Raw genomic sequence first — 22708 nt, 5'->3', positions numbered from 1 at the left:
TAAAAAGGACAAATAGTGAGTGTCACCACATCATCACACAAAAATACATGGAATAACATTAAATACAGTTCTGACTGGTTCTGTTACTGCTCAGAGTTTTAGTTAAATTACATTTTATCACCTAAAAGTAAATTAAAAGTAATTAAAGTGAATAAAAACTTCAAACACCTGATAAAACTGATCATTCTTTTTACTTTGTTAATCTGAATCTTTTCATCTCTGACTGATCACTACAACATTTATAAGTGAACACGTGCTCGTCATCGTCTGCAGGTTCCATCAGTGTGTTTTGACCCTTCAGGGGTTCCGTACATCAGCCTGTCTCCATGTTTGACCTCCGTTACATCTTATTATTATTGTTATTATTAATAATATTATCATTATTGTTCTGTAACTAAAGTGTGTTTCTGTTATATAACGACTGAATCTATCAAATACATTTTTCACTGACACACTTCCGGCCCCCCCCCCCCTCCCTCTGCATCACTCATATTGAATCTTTTCTCTCTGCAGTGCACAGTCATGGGTCCTCAGTGCGCACGCGCACCATCACATCCTGCTGATCAATAAATCTGGCCCGGACTGACCCGAGTTATGACTGTAGGCTCTCACGGTGACACGCTGGTTCTGATCCAACTCATCACCGGGCCTCGTGCGCATCAAACACCGCAGACAGGATCAAAACATCCACTTCCGTTCACGCATCACTGCGGGACACACACACACACACACACACACACACACACACACACACACACTGATGTCTGTAATCCGGGCCGGATCTGGCCCGAACAGGCCTACCTGGCGCACCGTCCGCTCCTTTTCCGCCTTTTGGGAATCTTCATCTGGGATTTTATTTCGGCACAAAACGTCCTGGTCCAAAAAACCCACCGTTCCTTTACAGGGGGGCCGGGGTTAGGGCCGCACAGTCCCGCAGGACTAAACCACCATTTATTTCTCCTCTAACAGTCCCCGATCAGTCCGGACCGGCTCCGTCCTCAGGCCGGCCGTCCGGTGCGGGACCGGGACGCACCGAGTCCAGAGGGAGACAAATACTGCGGTTCTGTCCCCGCAGAGTCCAGGAGCGCTCATTAAAACCCCGCTGCTGTCCGGGTCCGGGTCCTCCTCCGGTTCTCCGCTGCAGCAGCTGAGGAGGAGGAGGAGGAGGAGGAGAGGGAGGAGGAGGAGGATGGGAGGATGCGGACCGATCCTCCTCCTGCTGGCCCGGATGCTGCAGTCGATCCCGGGACAGAACTAGATCCAGAAGCCCGGCTGAGGCGGTCCCGGGCCGGCTGTGGGAGGCGGGCTGTGGGTGTCGGGTTCTCCGGCTCCAGCCTGTTTGTCCGCACTGCAGCTCCGCATCCACCCGCGTCAAGCGCGCGTCACCGGACACTGCCACAACATCCGGTCAGGCTTTCAAAATAAAAGTGCCTCTGATGAACTTCTCCACGATCAGAGCGGAAGTTCTGTTCTTCTTCTCACCATCAAGTCCAAAACCATCAACAGTGTTTGAATCACGACATGAACCTTCTGGAGACAGAACCCGGTCCAAACACACCTCCTCAGTCCAACCAGTATGAAGGAAAATCATGTCCCAAAGAATTATGTTCTGTTGACCCGTCTGATGAAAACACACGCTCCAAACAAACAGGAAGCAGCAAAGAGCAGCCGCTAACTGCTGCTAACTGTAGCTGCCCATAGCTAGTTAGCTCAATTAGCTGTGCAGCTAGTGGTCCAGACTGGACCAGTGGACAGTGATGTTTACACTGCATACGCTGGAGCTTTGGACCCGGACGGGCTGGACACTTCTTCATCCATCATTCAAGTTACAATTTTGACATTTCACACTAAAGTTCCTGCATGTAGCAACATTAAAGGTGCAACATGTGACATCACCACCTGTGTTAGCATATCGCTACAGTAGCCACTCAGTTAGCCTGGCAGCTAGCTCGCTAACTGTTTCTTCTTCACAATGTTTTATTAAACTCACCAATTCTTACATATCACACTTCAAGCTTTACGGTCTTATTGATGTCATTGTTTCTTAGCGTGCGGGATATTTGATTATTTTACACGTTGAAGTTTAATTTACTCTCTTTACTTCTCTTTCTGTTATTGTTGTTAAATTGTCCTAAATGTTATCTTTGTTTTGATTATCGTACTTTATGTATTTAACCTGGATTTGATACAAGCATACTCATCAGACTGAACATTTCGTGTCTCACAGCTGTTTCTCTATCTGAAGTTTTTCAGGAGAGAAATCAGTCTCCGTTTTGATCTTCATCTTCTGAAGCTTTAAGAACGTTTACAGAGGAAGTGAAGAGCCTTCAAAGTAAAAGCACTCCAGCTGCACCTGCTAACATAAAATAGCAGCTTCACCTCCACTGACAGTCGCTTCCTTTGTGTGAAGTTGTAGGTTTACTTTACAGACTGTTGACTGATTCAGTTACTTTTACTTGAGTAAAGCTTCTGAACACTTGTTCCATCACTGTGATGTCACAGGCTCAGGTGTGTGACTGCTGTCAGGTGGTTGGTGCACGACTGGAAACATGACACACAGCACAGACAGGTACAGCACTCAGGTACTGGACTCAGGAACCGTTCTGAGGTTCTCCACTGCTCACGCCGCAGACAGAACTTAAAACTGCTGTTATTCATTCTGTAGATTCACATTATTTCTGATCTTGAAACGAGTTGATTTCTGTCGTAAACTAATAACCTCGTCCTTCAGAGTGACTGAGGCTTGTTTGTGGTGTGAAACATTAAACCAGCTCCGTCTTTTTCTGGATTAACATCAAAACTCTGCTGGAAGAAAACTGTGCAGCTGGTAATAATCCAGCAACATGTCGGATATGAAAACAGTCTTTAGTGTTATAATGTGAACACTCCTTCCATCAATGGTGTCTACTGATGACTTTATTTCTATAAATAATATAATTATATTATTATTACATTGTATTATATATCATATTTCTCTTTTATAATAACACGTTTGAAGTTAATGTTATTTTATATAGCTCCTGCCCCCTTCAGTTTTATTAATGACATATATACAGTTTATGATTCTGTACTTTGTCTGATTCAGTTTGTTGTTTTATTTTGAAAGTACTGACCGGATAGTGCCCGCTGTCCCGTCTTATTTATTTAATGGCACTGTTGAGTCCCACCCTCTCACAGCACGTGAACGCCTCACCATCCTCCACATTACCGTCGTACCTGTCCTAATGTTCCTCTGGTGACGTCACGGCGCCTCAGACTAACATCCTGCTCCGGATTTATTTTCAATAAAACACAGTAAATCGATTGTGATGAGCTTCTCCTCATCCGACACGCTGCACAACGCGCGCGCGCACACACACACACACACACACACACACACACGCCCAGCTCCTCAGCATCGCGTCCTGCAGCCTCCTGATCGATGCTCTCTTCGATCAGCTGCTTCGCTTCTCCTCTGCCCTGCTCGTCTTTGTTTGTTTGTTTGTTTGTTTGTTTGTTTTCTTACCTGACAGTTGTTTCCCGTCCAGAGCCGAGCAGCAGCATCCTCTGCTCCATGTCTCCATCACACACACACACACACACACACACACACACACACACACACACACAGCGCCCCCTGCCGACCCGGAGCTTTGGAGCAGGTCACGTGGGTTTCACCAGCTGACTGCTGAAGGTGTTATTGATGACGTCAGACTGAGGACCTGAAGGAGGACACGAGGCCTCCAGCAGGTGGAGCCACTTCCTGTTTCCTCACAGCGCTGCTCTCATCACTCTGATCAATACTTATTATTGTTATTAATCTTTTGTTAATCTGTTATTGATCTGTGTGTCTCATCACCTGCAAGTGTCTCTATAGCTATTCACCAACAGCTGTCTTCTGTCAATAACAATAATGATAATAATAACAATAATAATGATAATAATAATGTAATTATTATTTTTTTATTATCATATAATAAATATTATTATATATAATAATAATAATGATAAGAAGAAGAAGAAGAAGATCTCATGATGCTGATTTCCTTCTATTGATTAGTGATCAGGTCCCTCACACACTCGCTCACATTGAACCCTCAGAACGACTGAAGTTCAGCCTGAATTTAAACTTTCTAAAACGTTCCTCTTCTATGTTTTTGTGTTGACACGTGACAACAGATCAAACATGAGTGTAAATATTCTTTATGTGAAAATACAGATTCTCTTTGTGTTTCCGCAGACTGCAGGACACAGATATAAAAATATAAAGAGGATATGGCTGAACAAATCACAGGAGTATAAAAACTGCATATAGATCAGAGGCTCTGCTTCCCTTCATATATTTCTGTACATTATTGATCACGCAGAGCTGAACGCAGGATTGGAAAAGTTGCCGCTGGTCGGAGCTGCGGGGTCGTCGGTCTCAGCGAAGTCTTCGGGGTCGAGATCGGCCTCGAACATCCGCTGCAGCAGAGCGTCCACCGTCCGATATCCTGACAGGAAACACAGCCAGCAATACTGTGATCAATACTGATGATCAATACTGTGATCAATACTGTGATCAATACTGTGATGGACAGCTGCATCTGTATCCGTCTCAAAGGATCTCAGAAGGTCTTTTACTTTGTGAGACAAGCTAAGTAATCTGCCCCTTCAAAATAAAAGCATCCACTTCCAGGCTGCCTGTGGCTCTTTCTTACTTTTTGAAGCGATTTTAAACATCAGGCCTGGCTTGCTGTTTGCTGATTGGCCGGTTCCCTGGTCGCTGTCGATGGTTTCCATGGCGTTCACCAAGTTATCCTCCAGCTTCTCTCTGAAGTCAACAAACCCAGCTGATCAGTGTGTGTGTGTGTGTGTGTGTGTGTGTGTGTGTGTGTGTGTGTGTGTGGTTGATTGACAGGTGGTGGTTGTCACGGTAACGTACTGGGCCACAGCCAGCTCCAGTTCCTCGATCTTCTTCTCCAGAGACGTCTGCAGGTCGCTCTTCTCCACAGAGTACTCCACGAAGAACGCCTCGAGGACGAACGCCACGAAGATGCTGAAAGACAACAGGAAGTGATGTCATCAGCTGAGGGTGGGATCAGAATACTGGAGTTGGGGGCGGATGGTGACTATTATGGTGATGAAGGGGGGCTGATGGCGTCAGTCTTACTTGATGATGATGATGACGACCACGATGTGGAAGAGGACGAAGTAGATCCGCGCTGACACGTGAGTGACGAGAGTGAAGCCGCTGCTCAGCAGTGGAGTCGCGTTAAGAAACAAACTGTGGCCTGAGCTGGAACGTCACGCCACTCTGTACTCCACTACTGCTCACCAGGTCAGTTACAATAAATGATGTTTGATTCCAGATGAAACTACACAGCAGTTTATAAGTCACCAATAAACCTACGCATCAACTTCTTAACTGCAATATTCAAACTTTCATCATTCGTTTGATCTTTTATTAAACTTTTCACTCCATTCTTCTCTGAACCCGTTGTTGAAGGATATCGTGCCACTGGTTGACCACGGTGAGCTCCACCAGCAGGACGAAGGAGGACACCACGTCGTTGAAGTTGTTCTTGCAGTAGTTGAGTTGTGCGAAGGGCGTTCCCTTCAGCGAAGGGTTCCCGCAGTACGCCTTCGCAGGGTCGCTGGAGTCCGCCTCATAAAACTTCACCTTCCCTTTGAAAATCTCCATCCCCACCATGGCAAAGATGTAGTACACCACCTGAGGAGGAGGAGGAGGAGGAGGAGGAGCCAGCTTCACTATCAATTCAAAACTTCATTACAGACTCAGTCCAGATACAAAATCAAGATAAAGATCAACAAAGAGACGGCTGAACCGACGCCTCCAGGACCGAGATGGGAGGTGAGTAGTGCTAAACCTGCAGTTCTTCCCCTCGTCAGCTCTCTGCCCGTGTGGAGAAGCGAGACGTAATACAGCCACCAGAAATCTACACCGGTGTGTGTTTACACTACGTTTTTAACAGTGTGGCGCTTTACACTGCTGTAAAACAGCCTGTTCCTCTGGCACTACGTTCTGCTTATACGCAGGAATAAGGTAAACTCAAATGGATTCTTGCTTCCACTCGGTGCTACACAGAGCTGACGGTCATCGACTGCAGGGAAGAACACCAACAGACCACAGCGTTCACTTTAAGTCTGCAAACTGTCAGAACTCTGGTGATCCTCCGACTCCTCATCTAGCACCATAATCAGTTTGAATGTCCGATACTAATCAGAGGGTGAATATTATATATACTAAACATTGTTAGCATGTTGATTTAGCACCACAGCCTCACAAAGCTGCTAGCATGTCTGCAGACTCTTACGTCCTTCCTGTAGCAGATGGAGTGACGTCGCAGCGTGAGGAGGGTTCCTGCTTGTGATTTCACCCTCTAACATTTGGACCTTTGGTCGGCCTCGTTTCTGGAGCTGGAGGACAGTTTTACTTTTAACTCCCCAAAACTCAGAGAGTTCTTCCAAATGAGATTTGTAGGATATCCTGAGGAAAAGACTGCTGTGGATCATTTAAGACATGCAGCGTCTCAGTAAATCAGTCCGTCACTGTCGAGTGCTGACTGGAGGGGAAATGAAAACATCCACTGATTTTGACCTATTGTGACGATCTTTAATCGATGAAAGTGGAGGAAACAGAACCAGGGTGAGTGATCATTGTAAACAGGCTACATGTAGTTTGATTCAACGACTCTTTCATGGATTTTTAGATGACTGATTTATTTCTACAGGTGATCTGTTATCAGTGACTTACAATGATCAGCTGTCCGAATGTGAGGATCGCCGGTCCGATTCGGATCAGGGTGTTGATGATCGTACGAAACCTGACGGGGAATGTCGTCCTCATTAGTAAAGACATAACACAACCATGAAGTCAAGTAGACCAATCAAGACAGGTCTCAGCATCCAATCAGTGCTATGGATACCTGCAGGTGACTGTACGTACCTTGAGCAGTGATCTACCTGCCAATCAGAGACAAGCATTCTTTAAGTGGTATAAATAATCAAACCTTTTGATACTGTCCACCACCCGGATCAGTCTGAGGACTCGCAGGATGAACACAATGTCCAGGATCTGACGGCTGGTGTAATCCCCCGCTACAACCAGACGGGAAAGTCAACTGGTCACGTACACAAACACACACTGACGCTTCGCACACACCGCATTATGAAACGCATGACAACAAACTGCATCAAGTTGTTTCTAAGTGTTTTCATTTTCTCAAGACACAAATCTCTCTCTGTGCCGGTGTTTCCACGAGCTGCTGACGAACGTCCAGGTTTCTACGAGCCTGGATGGGTTCAGTGTGAGTGACGTCAGTGTTTGGAGGGTGGGAAGGTGTTAATCATGGGCTCTTGTGAATAAAACACATCTTTTCCTGTCAGTATTGAGCAGAAACTCTGAAGAACATAAAGGCAGATTGATTTTAAGACTATCATCTGCATAGAAGTTGATATTACAGCTGGGCGATTAACAGGGTCCGGCTATCTTTATCATCTGGCTTCTACCATTACCTGTCTCAAAGCCACATGCTACAGCTGAACATTCAGAAGTTTTATTAGAAGAAGAAGAAACAGATCTTACATGACTTCATGGCAGAGTTGATGATTGTGGCGATGAGAGCAGCGACGACGATGATGGTGTCGAACCTGGAACACAAGACAAACATTTCAGCTGCAGGAAAGTTTTCCTTCAACGCTGAAAGCAAAACCAGCGTTAACTCCAGACGAATTGTGTCTCAGCCCGTTTGTGTTCACATGACGTCATTAATTTAATGACGTCCAGTTGTAACATCAACCAGCTGAGAGGAAGACACTACTGAGCATGTGCAGTGAGCCTCGCGACGTTGAAGCAAAACAGGATCTGAGCTCGGCGAGCAGTTTTCCTTCAGGAGGCCGTCTTTGAATCCAGTAACCACCTCTTAAAGAAACATCCATGAAACAAACAACCATCTCTGACTGCAGCGGCTGCAGCTGCACTGCTCGCCAGCAGGCGGCGCAACACTGTGAAAAAAACAAGAAATGCCAAAGAAAACCTGTTCAACAGCTGCAGCAGGAGTTTCAGAAGGCTCCGAGAGAAACACACTCAGTGTGGACGTCATCAGGTACACCTGTGTAATCTAACAGTTCACCTTCTGTTTCTGTAAAGAACCTGAAACCTGCTGCGTTTTTACTGAAGACAAATCAGGTCCGTGTTTGAAGTTCCCATGAACCAGCCGGTGGAGTGCCACTCGCTTCAGCTGGGGACTCGGATATTGATTAGTAGCCATAGTGTTGAACGTACGTTACGTCTCTCACATGAAGCGAGCAGGTCCGACTCTGCCCGGACGGAACGGAAGAGCAGAGAAGACGACAGCGATACAGTACCGAGGTGGGTTTGTTGCTGGGTTTGGCTCCTGGCATCCCAGAGCTGAGTCAGCAAACAGAGCCGCTAATCTAGCTGCACAGCTAACCGAGCTAACTACCTTATGGCAGCTACATTTAGCAGTTAGCAGTTACAGTAGAGAGCTGAAGTCCCGCCCCCTCCGGTGGATCTCATTGGACCTAATGTCAGAAAACATCAGCACAGTCTACGAGTCATGACACCGTTCAAACAGGATCAATACATCATCTGTCTCTCTTCACTTCCAGACAAACGTTTGATCAAATAAGGGAAACAGGAAGGGGCGGGGCTTCTGCTCTCAGTAGTGACAGGTTAAGCTACCTGTTCAGAGTCGAGGCGGAGCATCGGAACACTTTCTCCATGAAATACAATCCAGTAACACTCGGCTCTGATGGTGCGTTAATAAACATTAAGAGAGCCTTTATTTATTGACGGCGCACCGTGATCATCTACACGTGTTTGTAGCGTTTTCGATGAAATGACTTCTTTGTCCTCTGTTGGATTTGATCCTGGAGCACGAGTGAGAGAGGAGATGAAAACACTTCCAGCTCGACTTCATGGGAACTTAAAGCACCAAGCTCGTCATTACTGGACTCAAATATATCCAGAGGTGATTCTAATATTCTGACCGGCTCATTAACGGAGACGACAGACAAGCAGAAACAGCTCTCAGTATATTGTGGTCCAGTATGACATCCTGTTTGACTGGCCTGCATTAGATTGTTCAGGTGTACCTGATAAAGTGGCCACTGAGTGTCTGAAAGAGAAAACTAAAACCGACGTCCTGCCGGTGAGAAGAGGAACGTTCAGCTTGTTGGACACCTGATGGACACACTTCAGCTGTTTTCTGCAGTTTTGTCTTTTATTCTCTTCATTTTTTTGGTTCCGGTTTTTCCTGAACATCTTTTTAGTTTTCACTTTCAGACCTTTTTGGACCCAAACCAGCACCATAGTTTAGAAGCTGCCTTCATATTTAAAAAAATAAAAAGAACAATAAGTGAATAAAGTCCAAGCAGAAGCAGCACATGATGGAAGGGAAACATGTCACGTACCTCGTACTTACGATCTGGGAGGCAGATAAACTGTGTGAGACGGACGTGACACAGCGGGATGATTTGTAAATGTTTCCATTGTTTGATCAATACTGATCAGGTTTCAGACACAAACAGTTTCACACAGATATTGAAATACATACTACTGTTACATTCAGTCTCTCACAGGATCCCTACATAAATACACCCAGCGTTCTTTAATCGCTCCACACCAGCTCACCTCGACCCTCCCAACCCTCCACATGTCCTGGAATCATTCATATTCACACTTCTGTTAGATTCACGTGAGCTTGATCGGACCGCTCGTTACGATGGTGAAACTAAATATGGAAAAAGCGTCCCTAAATATTCCTGAGCAGCCCGTCTGAATAAAGTCTACGTGTGGGAAACACTACTTGTTTCATCGGTAGATATTTATTGTGTCGACCTCGAGCTTTTCTTTTCGTCTGAAACCTGTTGAGCCTGTTTTTCACTGGCTTCAGAACTTGAAGGTTGACACTGATCATCTCGTTTTTTGTGCCGGCACAAAATACTAATCTTGTGGAGCATGTGGAGCAGTTCTAAGAGCTCACAAGGTCACAGGAGTTTAATAAAAAGAAGATGGAGGAGGACTGAGGGTCGACTGAGTTCTGGTGAGTCTGGTCAGTAAACTTTCACAAGTTTAAAACCATGTTGATGTTTCATGTGAATCTCAACACAGATTATTGTGAGTCTGCAGTGTGTGTGTGTGTGTGTGTGTGTGTATAAACATCTTGATCCAGTGAAATTAGCTCCAAAGTGTAAAAACAACTTCCTGTTACGATCCAAAACACAACAGAGGTTAGTAAACTGACAGCAGGCGGACGACTGACTTGATGTCGATGTCAGTGTTGAACTTTACCCAGAATCCTTCGGTCATTTGGGACAAACACTGTGTGACAGGGTGAGCGTTGCCTCGTCCTCACCAGTTCCAGAAGCTGTGGCGGGAGAAGAAAGCTCTGGGCTCGAACACGTAGAGCTTCAGCAGGATCTCCAGTAGGTACAGAGCCAGAAAAACCCACTCCGAGTTGGAGATCAGCGGATTCTCCTCGTCCAGACCGATGAAGACGGCGTTCACCAGGATGATCAGGTCGTACACGATCACGAAGGCCCTGAAAGGCACCAAACAGCCCGTTTACATGATGTTTAATATAAACATTCATTTTTAGAAAGCGACAACGATCAGAATCACACAGAATCATCCGACTGAGCGCTGAGAACAAACGAGATCAACGTTTTCTATCTCACGCCTCATAACACTGACTAACAGCCAAAACACAGCAGAGACGTACTGTTTCATGAAAAATCTCTATTTCTACGTGCTCTCTCTCACACTTAGAAGCAATGTTTTGTTCTCTATCTCAAACATCCAACACAAAACAGATCCTTCATTAATAAAGGCTGAAATATTGTGTCAGAAACTCTTTTCTTCAGCGGCTGTCTGCTCGGGTCTTTTACGTAAAGTGGAGACCGTCGTGCCAGCTGACCCGCCATCAGTGATGACGAGGGCTCTGAGGAGGGAGACGACCATGTGGCACACCTGGACTATGTCCACCCACCCACAACCTGGACACTCCAGGCCCGAGTGGTACTGGCCCGTCTACCAAGAGGAGGAGGACCACGGCCAGCGCCACAAGCCAAGAGGTCCACCTGGAGGTTCTGCTTTATTGACCACCATGAGTCAGCTGCATAAATGACTGGCCTGGAGTGCACTTTGATCCATGTTATATTTGTTATCAAAGTTATATCATGTTAGTGCCCGATGCCATCACTCTCCATCGCCTGGTAGCAGAAAGTGTGTTACAAATCACAAGAAGCAGCGATCAGCTCAGCGATCAGCTCAGCGATCAGCTCAGCGATCAGCTCAGCGATCAGCTCAGCGATCAGCTCAGCGATCAGTGGAGTCCAGCCATGCACGGCTGCTTTGGGTTCCAGCTGCCTCATCTATTTGTGACAGAAGCGAAACAAGCTGCACAGAGCAGATCGCTTGTAGTGTATTGTGAGAAACATGAGAAACCTCCTTGAATAAACAGTCCACTGCACACACACAGAGGTGTATTTACTCATGACTTTAATAGTTATAAACAGACAATTATCCAGTTATCTTCCTTCTGTCCCTTCTACAACTGTTTACCTGAACAGCACGTATGATCAAATATGGTCTCAATATAGCTCAGCTATTCAAACGTATACCTGGCGTGTGTATAATCCACCCTTCAGGAGGATATTTAGTGTGTTTCTGGGAAGGATTTTAAAAATGGCGGGCGCTACAGACGGTTAACGATGACTAAATCGGAGAAACATCACCTGCAACCAGAATCCTGATGTGATCATTAACTTGTTGACTATCTGAATATCCCCACATCTGTCTCACCTGTGTTGGACCAGCTGGCAGAGGAGGCGGCTGGGGGCCGACAGGTAGAAGGCGGGGCACACGCCCTGGAGGGGGTGTGGTCTCGACTTGAGTGTGATCACCTCGATGTTCAAGAGGTCGGCCAGCTGAACGAACGCCACTTTACCTGTCGATCAGCCGACAAAGAGATAAAATGACAAACAGACTAAGTACATTATGTAACCTGTATGTGACTTCCTTCCTCGCTCTCTGATTCACAGAAACGCAGCGTCACCTCGAGGAAACTCTGTTGGAAACATCTGTGATGACGTAAAAACACACGTCAACAACGCAAAGAGCAAAGGTCGAGTCATTTTCAGACGTGTCGATGTAGAAATGTAACGGATGACATCTTTAAAGTGAGTGTGAGTCATTAAAGACAGAGTGCGCAACAGCATCACATCAGGATCCTGGTTCTGATCCCGGTTCTGATCCCTTCCAGTCTTATGTGATGTTTACACGAGAAGCCCGGTTCTTCATCACGTTGCTCAGGGTTCATACGGGTGCTTGAAATCCTTGAAAGTGTTTGAATTTCAATGTTGTGTTTTCAAGGTCTGAAAAGTGCTTGGATTTTAGTTTAAGTGCTTGAAAGTGCTTGACATTATAACTCTGTGTCTTTCACAAAATTGGGATCAGACTGGATAATTAATTTCTCAAGTTTTTGCTTTTATAAAATATAATTTTAGATGTTTACAGCATAATACAGTGTACATAAATGTGATAAAAAGTGTATATATATATAGTATATATATTCCTTTAGATACGTATTTTACCCCAGCAATAAGGTGCTGGAAAACCTTTAAAATTACCCTTAAAATTGCTTGAAAAGTGCTTGAATTTGACCTTGAAAAATGTGTGCGAACCCTGGTTGCTGTGAGTTCAGCTCTACTGCACAGAGTTTATGTCAGACTGAAGTGGAACTGGATGATAACAGTCTGACTTCCTCCGTGTGGAGGGTGAGTCTGCAGATAGTGACTGTGCAGAGGACTGAGAGGTGATGTTCTGCGGTTGTGACGGTGCAGAACAGAAAGAAGCCTCACTCAATAACCGACACTCAGCTCGGACTCAACCTGCTGCTATCATCAACTGAAACACTGATTCTGATCTACAGAGGTCGTCTTCTTATATCTCTTTATATCATCAGGAGGAGGAGAGGATGAGTGAAGTTTTATTATTCCTTTAAAAGAGAGAAGGAAAATCCACAGCCTCCTGCTGTCGCTTTGAAAGATAACAGAGATGTCAGGCTGAGGACCAATCAGCTGTCAGGACAGTGAGCCTCTGCTGAGCTGCTCAGAAACCCAACAACAGCTTTGCATGATGGGTACAACAGTATGTGGTCAGTGTCTATGTTTTGTGTGTGTGTGTGTGTGTGTGTGTGTGTGTGTGTGTGTGTGTGTGCGTGTGTGTGTGTGTGGGACCCACCGATGCAGCCCTGGTTCGTGTCGTCGGAGACGCTCCACAGCAGCTCTCTGTGGGCGTTGCTGAGGTCGGGCTGCACCAGTCGGACCAACTGGTTCCAGTTAGCCTGGCTCACCACGGGCTCCCCGCCCTCCTCCCTCTGCTCCTGCAGCACGGCGAACGCTCGCACCATCTTGTGCCTTTTGGCCCTCACCAGCTGCCGTACCTCCTCCTGTCGGGGCAGAGAGGCTGTGAGGACTACAGACATGATTCACAGACATTAATTGATCAGCTGGTCAGGTGATGATGGAAACATGTGACCTGATCACACAGGAACACAAACTGAACAACAGACGGATCCATTTCAATAAATCATAAGATGAACATTTCTGCTCCTGTAGATCCACGACATCTGTGTTTCTGTTGTTGTGTCTCCTACATATAGATTTTTATATTGATGTCTTTTTTTAAAGGCTGAAACTTTAAATTAACAAAATGTAAAACTCTCCACATTGTAGACATGTTTTCCTTTCCTGTTTGGTGAAATATAATAAATGTCATCTGTTTAAACTTTTGTTAATTGTTCCTTTCATGTGTTTTTGCAGCTCGGAGTCACGTACCTGAGGCTGGACCAGCCTAGCTAACAGCTAGTGTTGGCTCACTGACCTCATCATGGGGGGACCGCTGATTTAAAATATAATCTTTTAAAACACATGACTGAGAAAACAGAATTCATCTTTGGATTCCATCCTGTGGGCCTTTGCTGCACCTCTCTCATCTCTCGACTCGTCCGGTCAGATAAATACTTCAGACAGCTCTGATGGAGCTCAGGATTACTTTACTCTGAGCTGAACTGTGAACACGTAACAGAAGATCCTGATCGATCCCGTGGGCCCCAGGTGTGAAATAAAGCTTCACAGTTTTTAATCTGGTTGCCAGCTGTCTCCTTAATGTTTGCTAAGCTAGCTAATGTCTTCAAGTCAGTGTACAGAGTCCAGAACCTGACGGCTCAGTGGGCCGACAGAGCACGCCGTCGTACCTTCAGGTATTTTTTGTAGTTGTTGTAAACGACGGCCAAGAAGACGGACATGAAGATGTAGGTGTTGATGAGGATGTACAAGATGAAGAAGATGGCAAAGCCCGTGCTGGCATTGTAGGCCGGCATCCTGTAAATGAGAAGCAGAAGAGAAAACGTGCAGGTGTGAGATAAATGTTTCTGAAAGAGTCACTTCCTTCTTCTTTTCTGTCGACCGCGCTGTCTGACAGGAGAGAAGTTCCTCGTGTGTGTGAAGGCCGAGCAACGACCAAACACCCAGGATGACACGTCGTTAAATGCAAAGCTCGTTATAATTCAGTCTCACAAAAACAAACATCTTTCAAACTGTTCTGTGAAAACAGAGTTAACGTTTTCTGATGTGTCATTGACTTCCTCTTTATCATCAGGAAGTCAAACACATTTTAAAACACAGAAAATGTGTTGTATGATTTCGAAGCTCATGATAAGGAGATGAGATGTGTTGACAGTGATGTCAGAGGTCAGACAGACGGTGGATAAGAAGTCTTACATGACGTCGGGGCTGTTGGCCGTGGTGACGAGGACGTACAGGTCGAAGACGATCTCCAGGTAGTTGGTGAAGTACGGAGCTCCATCGATCGTCTTCAGGCCTCTGCACAGGAAACACACACCAGATCGTATTGCGACTGAAAGTAACTAAGTACATTTACTCAAGTACTGTTATGAAGCATAATTTTGAGATACTTGTACTTACAGAGTACTTCCACTTTCTGCTGCTTACACTTCCACTACATTCATCTGATCACTTCAGTGACCTAACTACATTTTTAAATCACTTTATTGTGTCGGTGGAAACATGAAGTGATAATCATACAAGTGTTGTATTAATGTTGGGCGTCAACATGTCCGACAGACCTCAGACCCCGGCGTACATGTCAGATCTCATACTTTCCACCTGCTGCATTCAGCTCTCTGGAGTCTCCTGTCGGTTCCTGTAGGGCTTTTTCCTCGTGCCCCTTTTCCTCCAGAATTATCTAAACTCCAAACTCACTTCTTTGACTTAGCCTTTAACTAGCCCCGATTGTGACCGCTGGCTTCTTCAGTGGGTCGGCCTCTGTCTCAATGAGTTCCTACAGTATTAGTAAGTATTAGTAATTCACATCGAGAAACAATGTGCTGGTTCTGACCTCGGGCCTCTGGAACCATCTAACCCTCTGTAAACCCACTGAGGTGATGTGATTGTGATTCTGGGCTGAATAAATAAAATGTATTTGATTGGCTCTCTGAAAGTGACTTCTTCTACCCGAGGTACCAGGAACATCTCAACCACCTCTTGTAAACAGCAGCGCCTCCTTCTGACTCCTCTGGACCACAAACTAACAAACTGCTGCGACCCGCTGGGCTCCTGCAGCCGGACCACCGGCCTGAGCAGTGGGTTAGAAACTGATCGTGTGTTCATCTCACCGTTTTCCCAACAGTTTGAGGGCCATGAGGGAGAAGATGAGGAGGCTGAACATGAAGAGCAGGAAGACGTAGAAGATCTGAGGCAGAGCGTTCCGGATGCTCCTGAACGCTCTGCGGAGCTGAACACAAACAAACACACAAACAGACACACAAACAGACACAGTTAATGAAGCTGCTCGTCCTCCCACAGGAGTCCAAAACACACACACACACACACACACACACACACACACAACCTCTCTGACTAATGATGCGTTCAGGCGCCGTCAGTTCACATTTCCATGTTTAACAGCAGGAAGTTTAAAAAGCTGAAGACGATCACGATCCAAAGATTAGAGACCGTCAGTCAGAGGAGGAACACCACGATGAGCTGTTCACCTGAGAGACACCTGAACACACCTCTTCTTCTTCTCCTTCATCTTCATCACAAATTAAATATGGATGTGGGAACTATTACAAAAGTCTTTTTTAACTTTTGGTGTCTCCACTTTTGTTTTGGTTGAATATTGTCTATTAATGTAAAGTGATCGTTAATCACCAAATATATTAATAACACTAATAAAAACGATTGTAATAATAACAATAATAATAACAACAACAACAACAAAACAACAACATTGCTCTGAACAGACCAAACAGCTAAACTAATGACCTCTCAGGTAGTTAGTTTCCATGACAACACGACTGCGGGCTCAGACAGGTGAGACAGGCGGGTCGTTACCTGCCGTCCCTCGGTGACGTTGACCAGTAGCAGCGGGCGCAGGACTCTGGACCAGCGGACGGCGCGACAGTTGGAAGCTTTCAGCGCTCCGTAGATGATCATATCCACCATCGTGAGCTGACGGGACACAGAGACAACAAACACCAGACTGTTCAGCAGTGAACAGGATGACTGATTCTGGAGAGTCAACATCCGTTATACCCGGCTATATGTGCTGCGTTTGAGCTCTTTGGTGCATTACAGTGTCAGTCTGCAGTTTCAGAGAAGAAACTCTGAAGAATGTTAATCTTTACAATATTAATGAGGTAACAACACAAACTGTCTCCATGAGTGAATAAACAAGCTGTTCTCAGAGGAAACACTGTCTGAAGATAGAAAGGCGGCAGGGTCCACCACATATAAACAAAGTAAAAAGTATAAATTGTGTTAAAGGTCAGTTAGTTGATTTAGTTTATACAGGCTGAACCTTTAAACTACAGACTGCTCCTTTAAACTACAGACTGCTCCTTTAAACTACAGACTGCTCCTTTAATCTACAGACTGCTCCTTTAAACTACAGACTGCTCCTTTAAACTACAGACTGAACCTTTAATCTACAGACTGCTCCTTTAATCTACAGACTGCTCCTTTAATCTACAGACTGCTCCTTTAAACTACAGACTGAACCTTTAAACTACAGACTGAACCTTTAATCTACAGACTGAACCTTTAATCTACAGACTGCTCCTTTAATCTACAGACTGCTCCTTTAATCTACAGACTGCTCCTTTAATCTACAGACTGCTCCTTTAAACTACAGACTGCTCCTTTAATCTACAGACTGCTCCTTTAATCTACAGACTGCTCCTTTAAACTACAGACTGCTCCTTTAATCTACAGACTGAACCTTTAATCTACAGACTGAACCTTTAATCTACAGACTGCTCCTTTAAACTACAGACTGAACCTTTAAACTACAGACTGAACCTTTAATCTACAGACTGCTCCTTTAAACTACAGACTGATCCTTTAATCTACAGACTGAACCTTTAATCTACAGACTGCTCCTTTAATCTACAGACTGCTCCTTTAATCTACAGACTGAACCTTTAATCTACAGACTGCTCCTTTAATCTACAGACTGAACCTTTAATCTACAGACTGCTCCTTTAAAATCTATCAGACTGAACCTTTAATCTACAGAATGAATCCGTTAAAATCTACAGACTGAACCTTTAATCTACAGACGGAATTCCTTAAATCTACAGACTGAATCCTTGAATCTACAGACTGAACTCGTTAATCTACAGACTGAACCTTTAATCTACAGACTGAACCTTTAATCTACAGACTGCTCCTTTAAACTACAGACTGAACCTTTAAATCTACAGACTGATACCTTTAATCTACAGACTGCCCTTTAAAACTACAGACTGAACCTTTAATCTAAGACTGCTCCTTTAATCTACAGACTGAACCTTTAATCTACAGACTGCTCCTTTAATCTACGACTGAACCTTTAATCTACAGACGGAACCTTAATCTACAGACTGCTCCTTTAAACTACAGACTGAACCTTTAATCTACAGACTGCTCCTTTAATCTACAGACTGAACCTTTAATCTACAGACTGCTCCTTTAAACTACAGACTGAACCTTTAAACTACAGACTGAACCTTTAATCTACAGACTGCTCCTTTAAACTACAGACTGAACCTTTAATCTACAGACTGCTCCTTTAATCTACAGACTGAACCTTTAATCTACAGACTGCTCCTTTAATCTACAGACTGAACCTTTAATCTACAGACTGAACCTTTAATCTACAGACTGCTCCTTTAAACTACAGACTGAACCTTTAAACTACAGACTGAACCTTTAATCTACAGACTGCTCCTTTAAACTACAGACTGAACCTTTAAACTACAGACTGAACCTTTAATCTACAGACTGCTCCTTTAATCTACAGACTGAACCTTTAATCTACAGACTGCTCCTTTAAACTACAGACTGAACCTTTAATCTACAGACTGCTCCTTTAATCTACAGACTGAACCTTTAATCTACAGACTGCTCCTTTAAACTACAGACTGAACCTTTAATCTACAGACTGCTCCTTTAATCTACAGACTGTTCCTTTAATCTACAGACTGCTCCTTTAAACTACAGACTGAACCTTTAATCTACAGACTGCTCCTTTAATCTACAGACTGAACCTTTAATCTACAGACTGAACCTTTAATCTACAGACTGAACCTTTAATCTACAGACTGCTCCTTTAGGATCAGGACCAGGCTGAGAGACATTCACTGACTGCAGGATATAACAGCGTTATCAGCGATCATCAGGAGGCTCTCACATGATTCCCTGTGTCCTGATTGGTCGCTTCAGTCACTGAGTCACCAGGAAGTCTCTCTGCTTTAAAAGGTGCTGACGAGGCAACAAACATCTCCGGCTAAAGGTTGTTTCACAACAAGCAGCAGAAAGTCTTCTCAGCACATTCTGACTCTGCAGCTCCTGACAGGAACTCAGCCACGACTGAGAAACCAGGAACTGTCCAAACTGCTCGGGTCACCAACCGTCACCAGGACAAAACCTCGTCCCAGAGTGCAGTGCTTCAACACCACCTCTACGTCTGCTCCAGAACACTAAGAACTGAACCCAGACTGTCCGACAGCAGCTGCACTGAAGCATTAACAGATACAGTGGAGCCCGCCTGTAGAGGAACCAGGGTCCAGTTTGAATTTGGATCAGAAACTCTATTTCTACAACATATTAACATATTACATATTAGCAACATTGACACCTGCTGACAGTTTGTTCAATAAAGACACCTGTGTAGCCCCTCCCACCAGACTGATGATGTCATCAAGCCCCCCCACCAGACCAATGGTGTCATCAAGCCCCTCCCACCAAACTAATGATGTCATCAAGCCCCTCCTACCAGACTAAGGGTGTCATCAAGCCCCTCCTACCAGACTAATGATATCAACAAGCCCCTCCTACCAGACTAATGATGTCATCAAGCCCCTCCCACCAGACTAATGATGTCATCAAGCCCCTCCTACCAGACTAATGATATCAACAAGCCCCTCCTACCAGACTAATGATGTCAACAAGCCCCTCCTACCAGACTAATGATGTCATCAAGCCCCTCCTACCAGACTAATGATGTCAACAAGCCCCTCCTACCAGACTAATGATGTCAACAAGCCCCTCCTACCAGACTAATGATGTGAACAAGCCCCTCCTACCCCGAGGATGACGATGATGCAGATGTTTTTGGGATCTTTCCAGAACTTGTCTCGAGGGATCACTTTGGCATAGTGAATGAGTCGGATGGTGAAGACGATCAGACACAGCAGCTCCACCAGCATGGTCGCCTGGAAACAACAAGACATGACAGACTTGTTTGTGATTGGCTCTTAGACTCGGCTTCTATCTGCACAGTTCACGTGGCTGCAGACAGGAAACAGGACGACGTCTCACCCATGTTGGCAGAGCGAAGACGGCCGGCTCCTCGAAGAGCGCCAGAGACAGATCGACCAGGATGAAGACGTAGAGCAGCACCTGAGGGAGCCAGTGGTTGTAGCGCAGGTACAGTCTGAAAACACACAACACAGCGGCTGTTACTCTGCAGGAAGCTAGCTGCTACAGTGAGCAGCAGTTAGCGGTCACGCTGCCTCCTACAGACAACACCTGGAACTGCAGCAGGTGATAGCTGAGTCTCACCTCACAGCCTGAGGCGACGTGTCGAAGTAGATGTTCCTGTTGTACTGAGCGTCCGACACATAGATGGAGGCCAGGTCGAAGTCCTGACAGACACACACACACACACACAATATTAATGAGGTGACGACACAAACCGTCCCCATCAGTGAATAAACCAGCTGTTCTTAAAGGTTAAAGGTCAGTTTGTCTATCAGCCAATGAGGATGTTTCTCTGCTCGTTAACTCCTGTAAGTCTCTCCTGGTGAGTGTGATGTCGTCAGGAGGAACCTGCTGATGTCCCATGACGAGGTTTAATAATAATCAATAAGTTATTTATCAGCGTCTCGTCCAGAAGTCAGATCAGGAGTGTGTCTCACGTAGGGCTGGGCGATAAATCGGCAAAATCGATTAATTCGAGTTTTTGGTTTAGGACGATTTTAAAAAATGAAAATCGATTTTTTTATTGAACTTTCACCGCAGCAGCTCCTCGTGGGCTCCCGTAGTTCATAGTAGGCTCCGCCCTCCTCCCTGCACTGACTTCCCACAGAGAAACAAACACAACATGCAGCGAGCAAAGAGTTTGTTCCTAAAAAGTCACGTCTCGTCAGTAGCTTGGTTTTGTGGCGTCGGACCTCGAACAAACCACCGTCCGCTGCAAAGTTTGTTCAAAGGCTTTTGCAACTAAAGGCAGCGGACCGACCCATTTATTTCAGCATCTCAAACAGACGCCTGGATCACAGTGGGACACTTGTTGTTCACTACGAGATGTACAGACTGCAGCAGCCCACACGTAGCTGCTATAAAGCAGCCAACATTAGCAGAATCATGTAATCATTGTGTCCCGTATGAGAAGAAAGGGTCCCGGTGGACAGCTGATACAGATTCAGTCACGTTGCATATCGTTAAAGATCTGCTGCTCGTATTTACAGTGGAGAAGCCGGAGATTCATCCACATGCTGAAAATGTTCGACCCCAGGTTTGTGTTATGAAGCCACAACGGGTCCTGACTCAAACCAGAGGAAGCAGACACGCTCGCCTTCCTGGACAAACATGTGTAAAACAGACAGCAAGCACACCTGATGTCCTGTACATCTACCAGCATGTGATGTTTACTGTGCAGCATGCAGATGTTTAATTTAGTTCACATATCTTCAGGGATACAAAATACTTTTTTGTAAACAGAAGCACCTTTTGCAAAATAAAGTATTTAATGAAAGTTATGTTCACACTTTATCAATACCAATATGGAAACTGATCTGTTTTTATAATAGCAAGCAATCTGACATGTTAAATTAATGTTTACAAAAGCATTTTATCATAAAGGGACACAGTCTTTTCAGAAGGATGCACTTTTTATGTGAGTCTGAAGCTGCACTGTTTACAGTGGCAGGGCAAATTTGGTGTAAATCATAGCAAAAAAATAAAAGCAATGCTTTAATCATTTCTTTGTAATTTGAAGTTTGTTCTTGAGAAGAGAAAAAAAAATTAAAATTGTAAATCGAGTTTGATGTGAAAAAATATGAGATTCCATTTTTAGGCCATATCGCCCAGCCCTGGTCTCACGTCTTTTATTGATCCCGTCCACATTCAGTTTACATGTTACTTTCTTGTTTTTGTTTAGATTTTATAAAAACACTAAATTTGGATCATTTTCTCTCATCATCACCATCGACTCACTGATGAATCAATCGATAACAGACGGCACAGATCGATCGGTGGTTGCAGCTGTACGAGGACAGAGACACAGAGGACGTGTCCCTGTGACTTAAAGACTGTTGGTGTTAATCATCAGCGTGTCATCAGGACGTCTTCAGTCTGAAGCTGCTTCCTGTTTGTTTACGAGCAACAAGCCTCAGTTAACTGCTGCTTTATGAGCCCACAGGGACAAGAGTCCACCTGGGTACTGACACAGACAGACACATGAGAGACAGACAGACACATGACAGACAGACAGACACATGACAGACAGACAGACACATGAGAGACAGACAGACACATGAAGACAGACACATGACAGACAGACAGACACATGACAGACAGACAGACACATGACAGACAGACAGACACATGAGAGACAGACACATGAGAGACAGACAGATGAGAGACAGACAGATGAGAGACAGACAGACACATGAGAGACAGACACATGAGAGACAGACAGACACATGACAGACAGACAGACACATGAGAGACAGACAGACACATGACAGACAGACAGACACATGAGAGACAGACAGACAGACACATGAAGACAGACAGACACATGAGAGACAGACACATGAGAGACAGACAGACACATGAGAGACAGACAGACACATGAGAGACAGACACATGAGAGACAGACAGACACATGAGAGACAGACACATGACAGACAGACAGACACATGAGAGACAGACAGATGAGAGACAGACAGATGAGAGACAGACAGACACATGAGAGACAGACACATGAGAGACAGACAGACACATGACAGACAGACAGACACATGAGAGACAGACAGACACATGAGAGACAGACAGACAGACACATGAAGACAGACAGACACATGAGAGACAGACACATGAGAGACAGACAGACACATGAGAGACAGAC

General features: G+C 45.0%; 2 protein-coding genes across 5 annotated transcripts in view; both read right to left on the bottom strand.

The window, feature by feature from the left end:
• The window catches only part of ttbk1a (tau tubulin kinase 1a), a 48304-nt gene extending 44700 nt beyond the window's left edge, over positions 1-3604 (bottom strand). For 2 of the 3 annotated variants that reach the window (XM_030404142.1, XM_030404261.1), the window contains exon 1: positions 802-1384. The gene's annotated coding sequence lies outside the window, so the exon portion shown is untranslated. Of the gene's footprint in view, positions 1-801; positions 1385-3505 lie in introns of those variants that run through there. The other variant, XM_030404216.1, reaches the window with a different exon arrangement.
• A 560-nt stretch (positions 3605-4164) lies between these two features.
• Positions 4165-22708, bottom strand: part of tpcn3 (two pore segment channel 3) — a 21828-nt gene continuing 3284 nt past the window's right edge. The window contains exons 2-20 of one of the 2 annotated variants that reach the window (XM_030407792.1): positions 20137-20219; positions 19894-20008; positions 19659-19787; positions 16426-16542; positions 15705-15823; positions 14791-14892; positions 14265-14391; positions 13250-13457; positions 11810-11954; positions 10362-10547; positions 9418-9447; positions 7568-7632; positions 6993-7080; positions 6737-6806; positions 5473-5692; positions 5132-5222; positions 4904-5017; positions 4680-4792; positions 4165-4472 (exon numbers count right to left, since the gene is read on the bottom strand). In XM_030407792.1, the coding sequence (XP_030263652.1) occupies positions 4339-4472; positions 4680-4792; positions 4904-5017; positions 5132-5222; positions 5473-5692; positions 6737-6806; positions 6993-7080; positions 7568-7632; positions 9418-9447; positions 10362-10547; positions 11810-11954; positions 13250-13457; positions 14265-14391; positions 14791-14892; positions 15705-15823; positions 16426-16542; positions 19659-19787; positions 19894-20008; positions 20137-20219 (2256 nt within the window). In that variant the 3' untranslated portion in view covers positions 4165-4338. The remainder of the gene's footprint in view (positions 4473-4679; positions 4793-4903; positions 5018-5131; positions 5223-5472; positions 5693-6736; positions 6807-6992; positions 7081-7567; positions 7633-9417; positions 9448-10361; positions 10548-11809; positions 11955-13249; positions 13458-14264; positions 14392-14790; positions 14893-15704; positions 15824-16425; positions 16543-19658; positions 19788-19893; positions 20009-20136; positions 20220-22708) is intronic. The other variant, XM_030407860.1, reaches the window with a different exon arrangement.

Source organism: Sparus aurata, chromosome 1, assembly GCF_900880675.1.
Source record: "Sparus aurata chromosome 1, fSpaAur1.1, whole genome shotgun sequence".
In the NCBI taxonomy this organism is placed as follows: Eukaryota; Metazoa; Chordata; class Actinopteri; order Spariformes; family Sparidae; genus Sparus; species Sparus aurata.
Note: the sequence above shows the minus strand (reverse complement) of the source record. Positions and strands in the feature narration are given on the sequence as shown.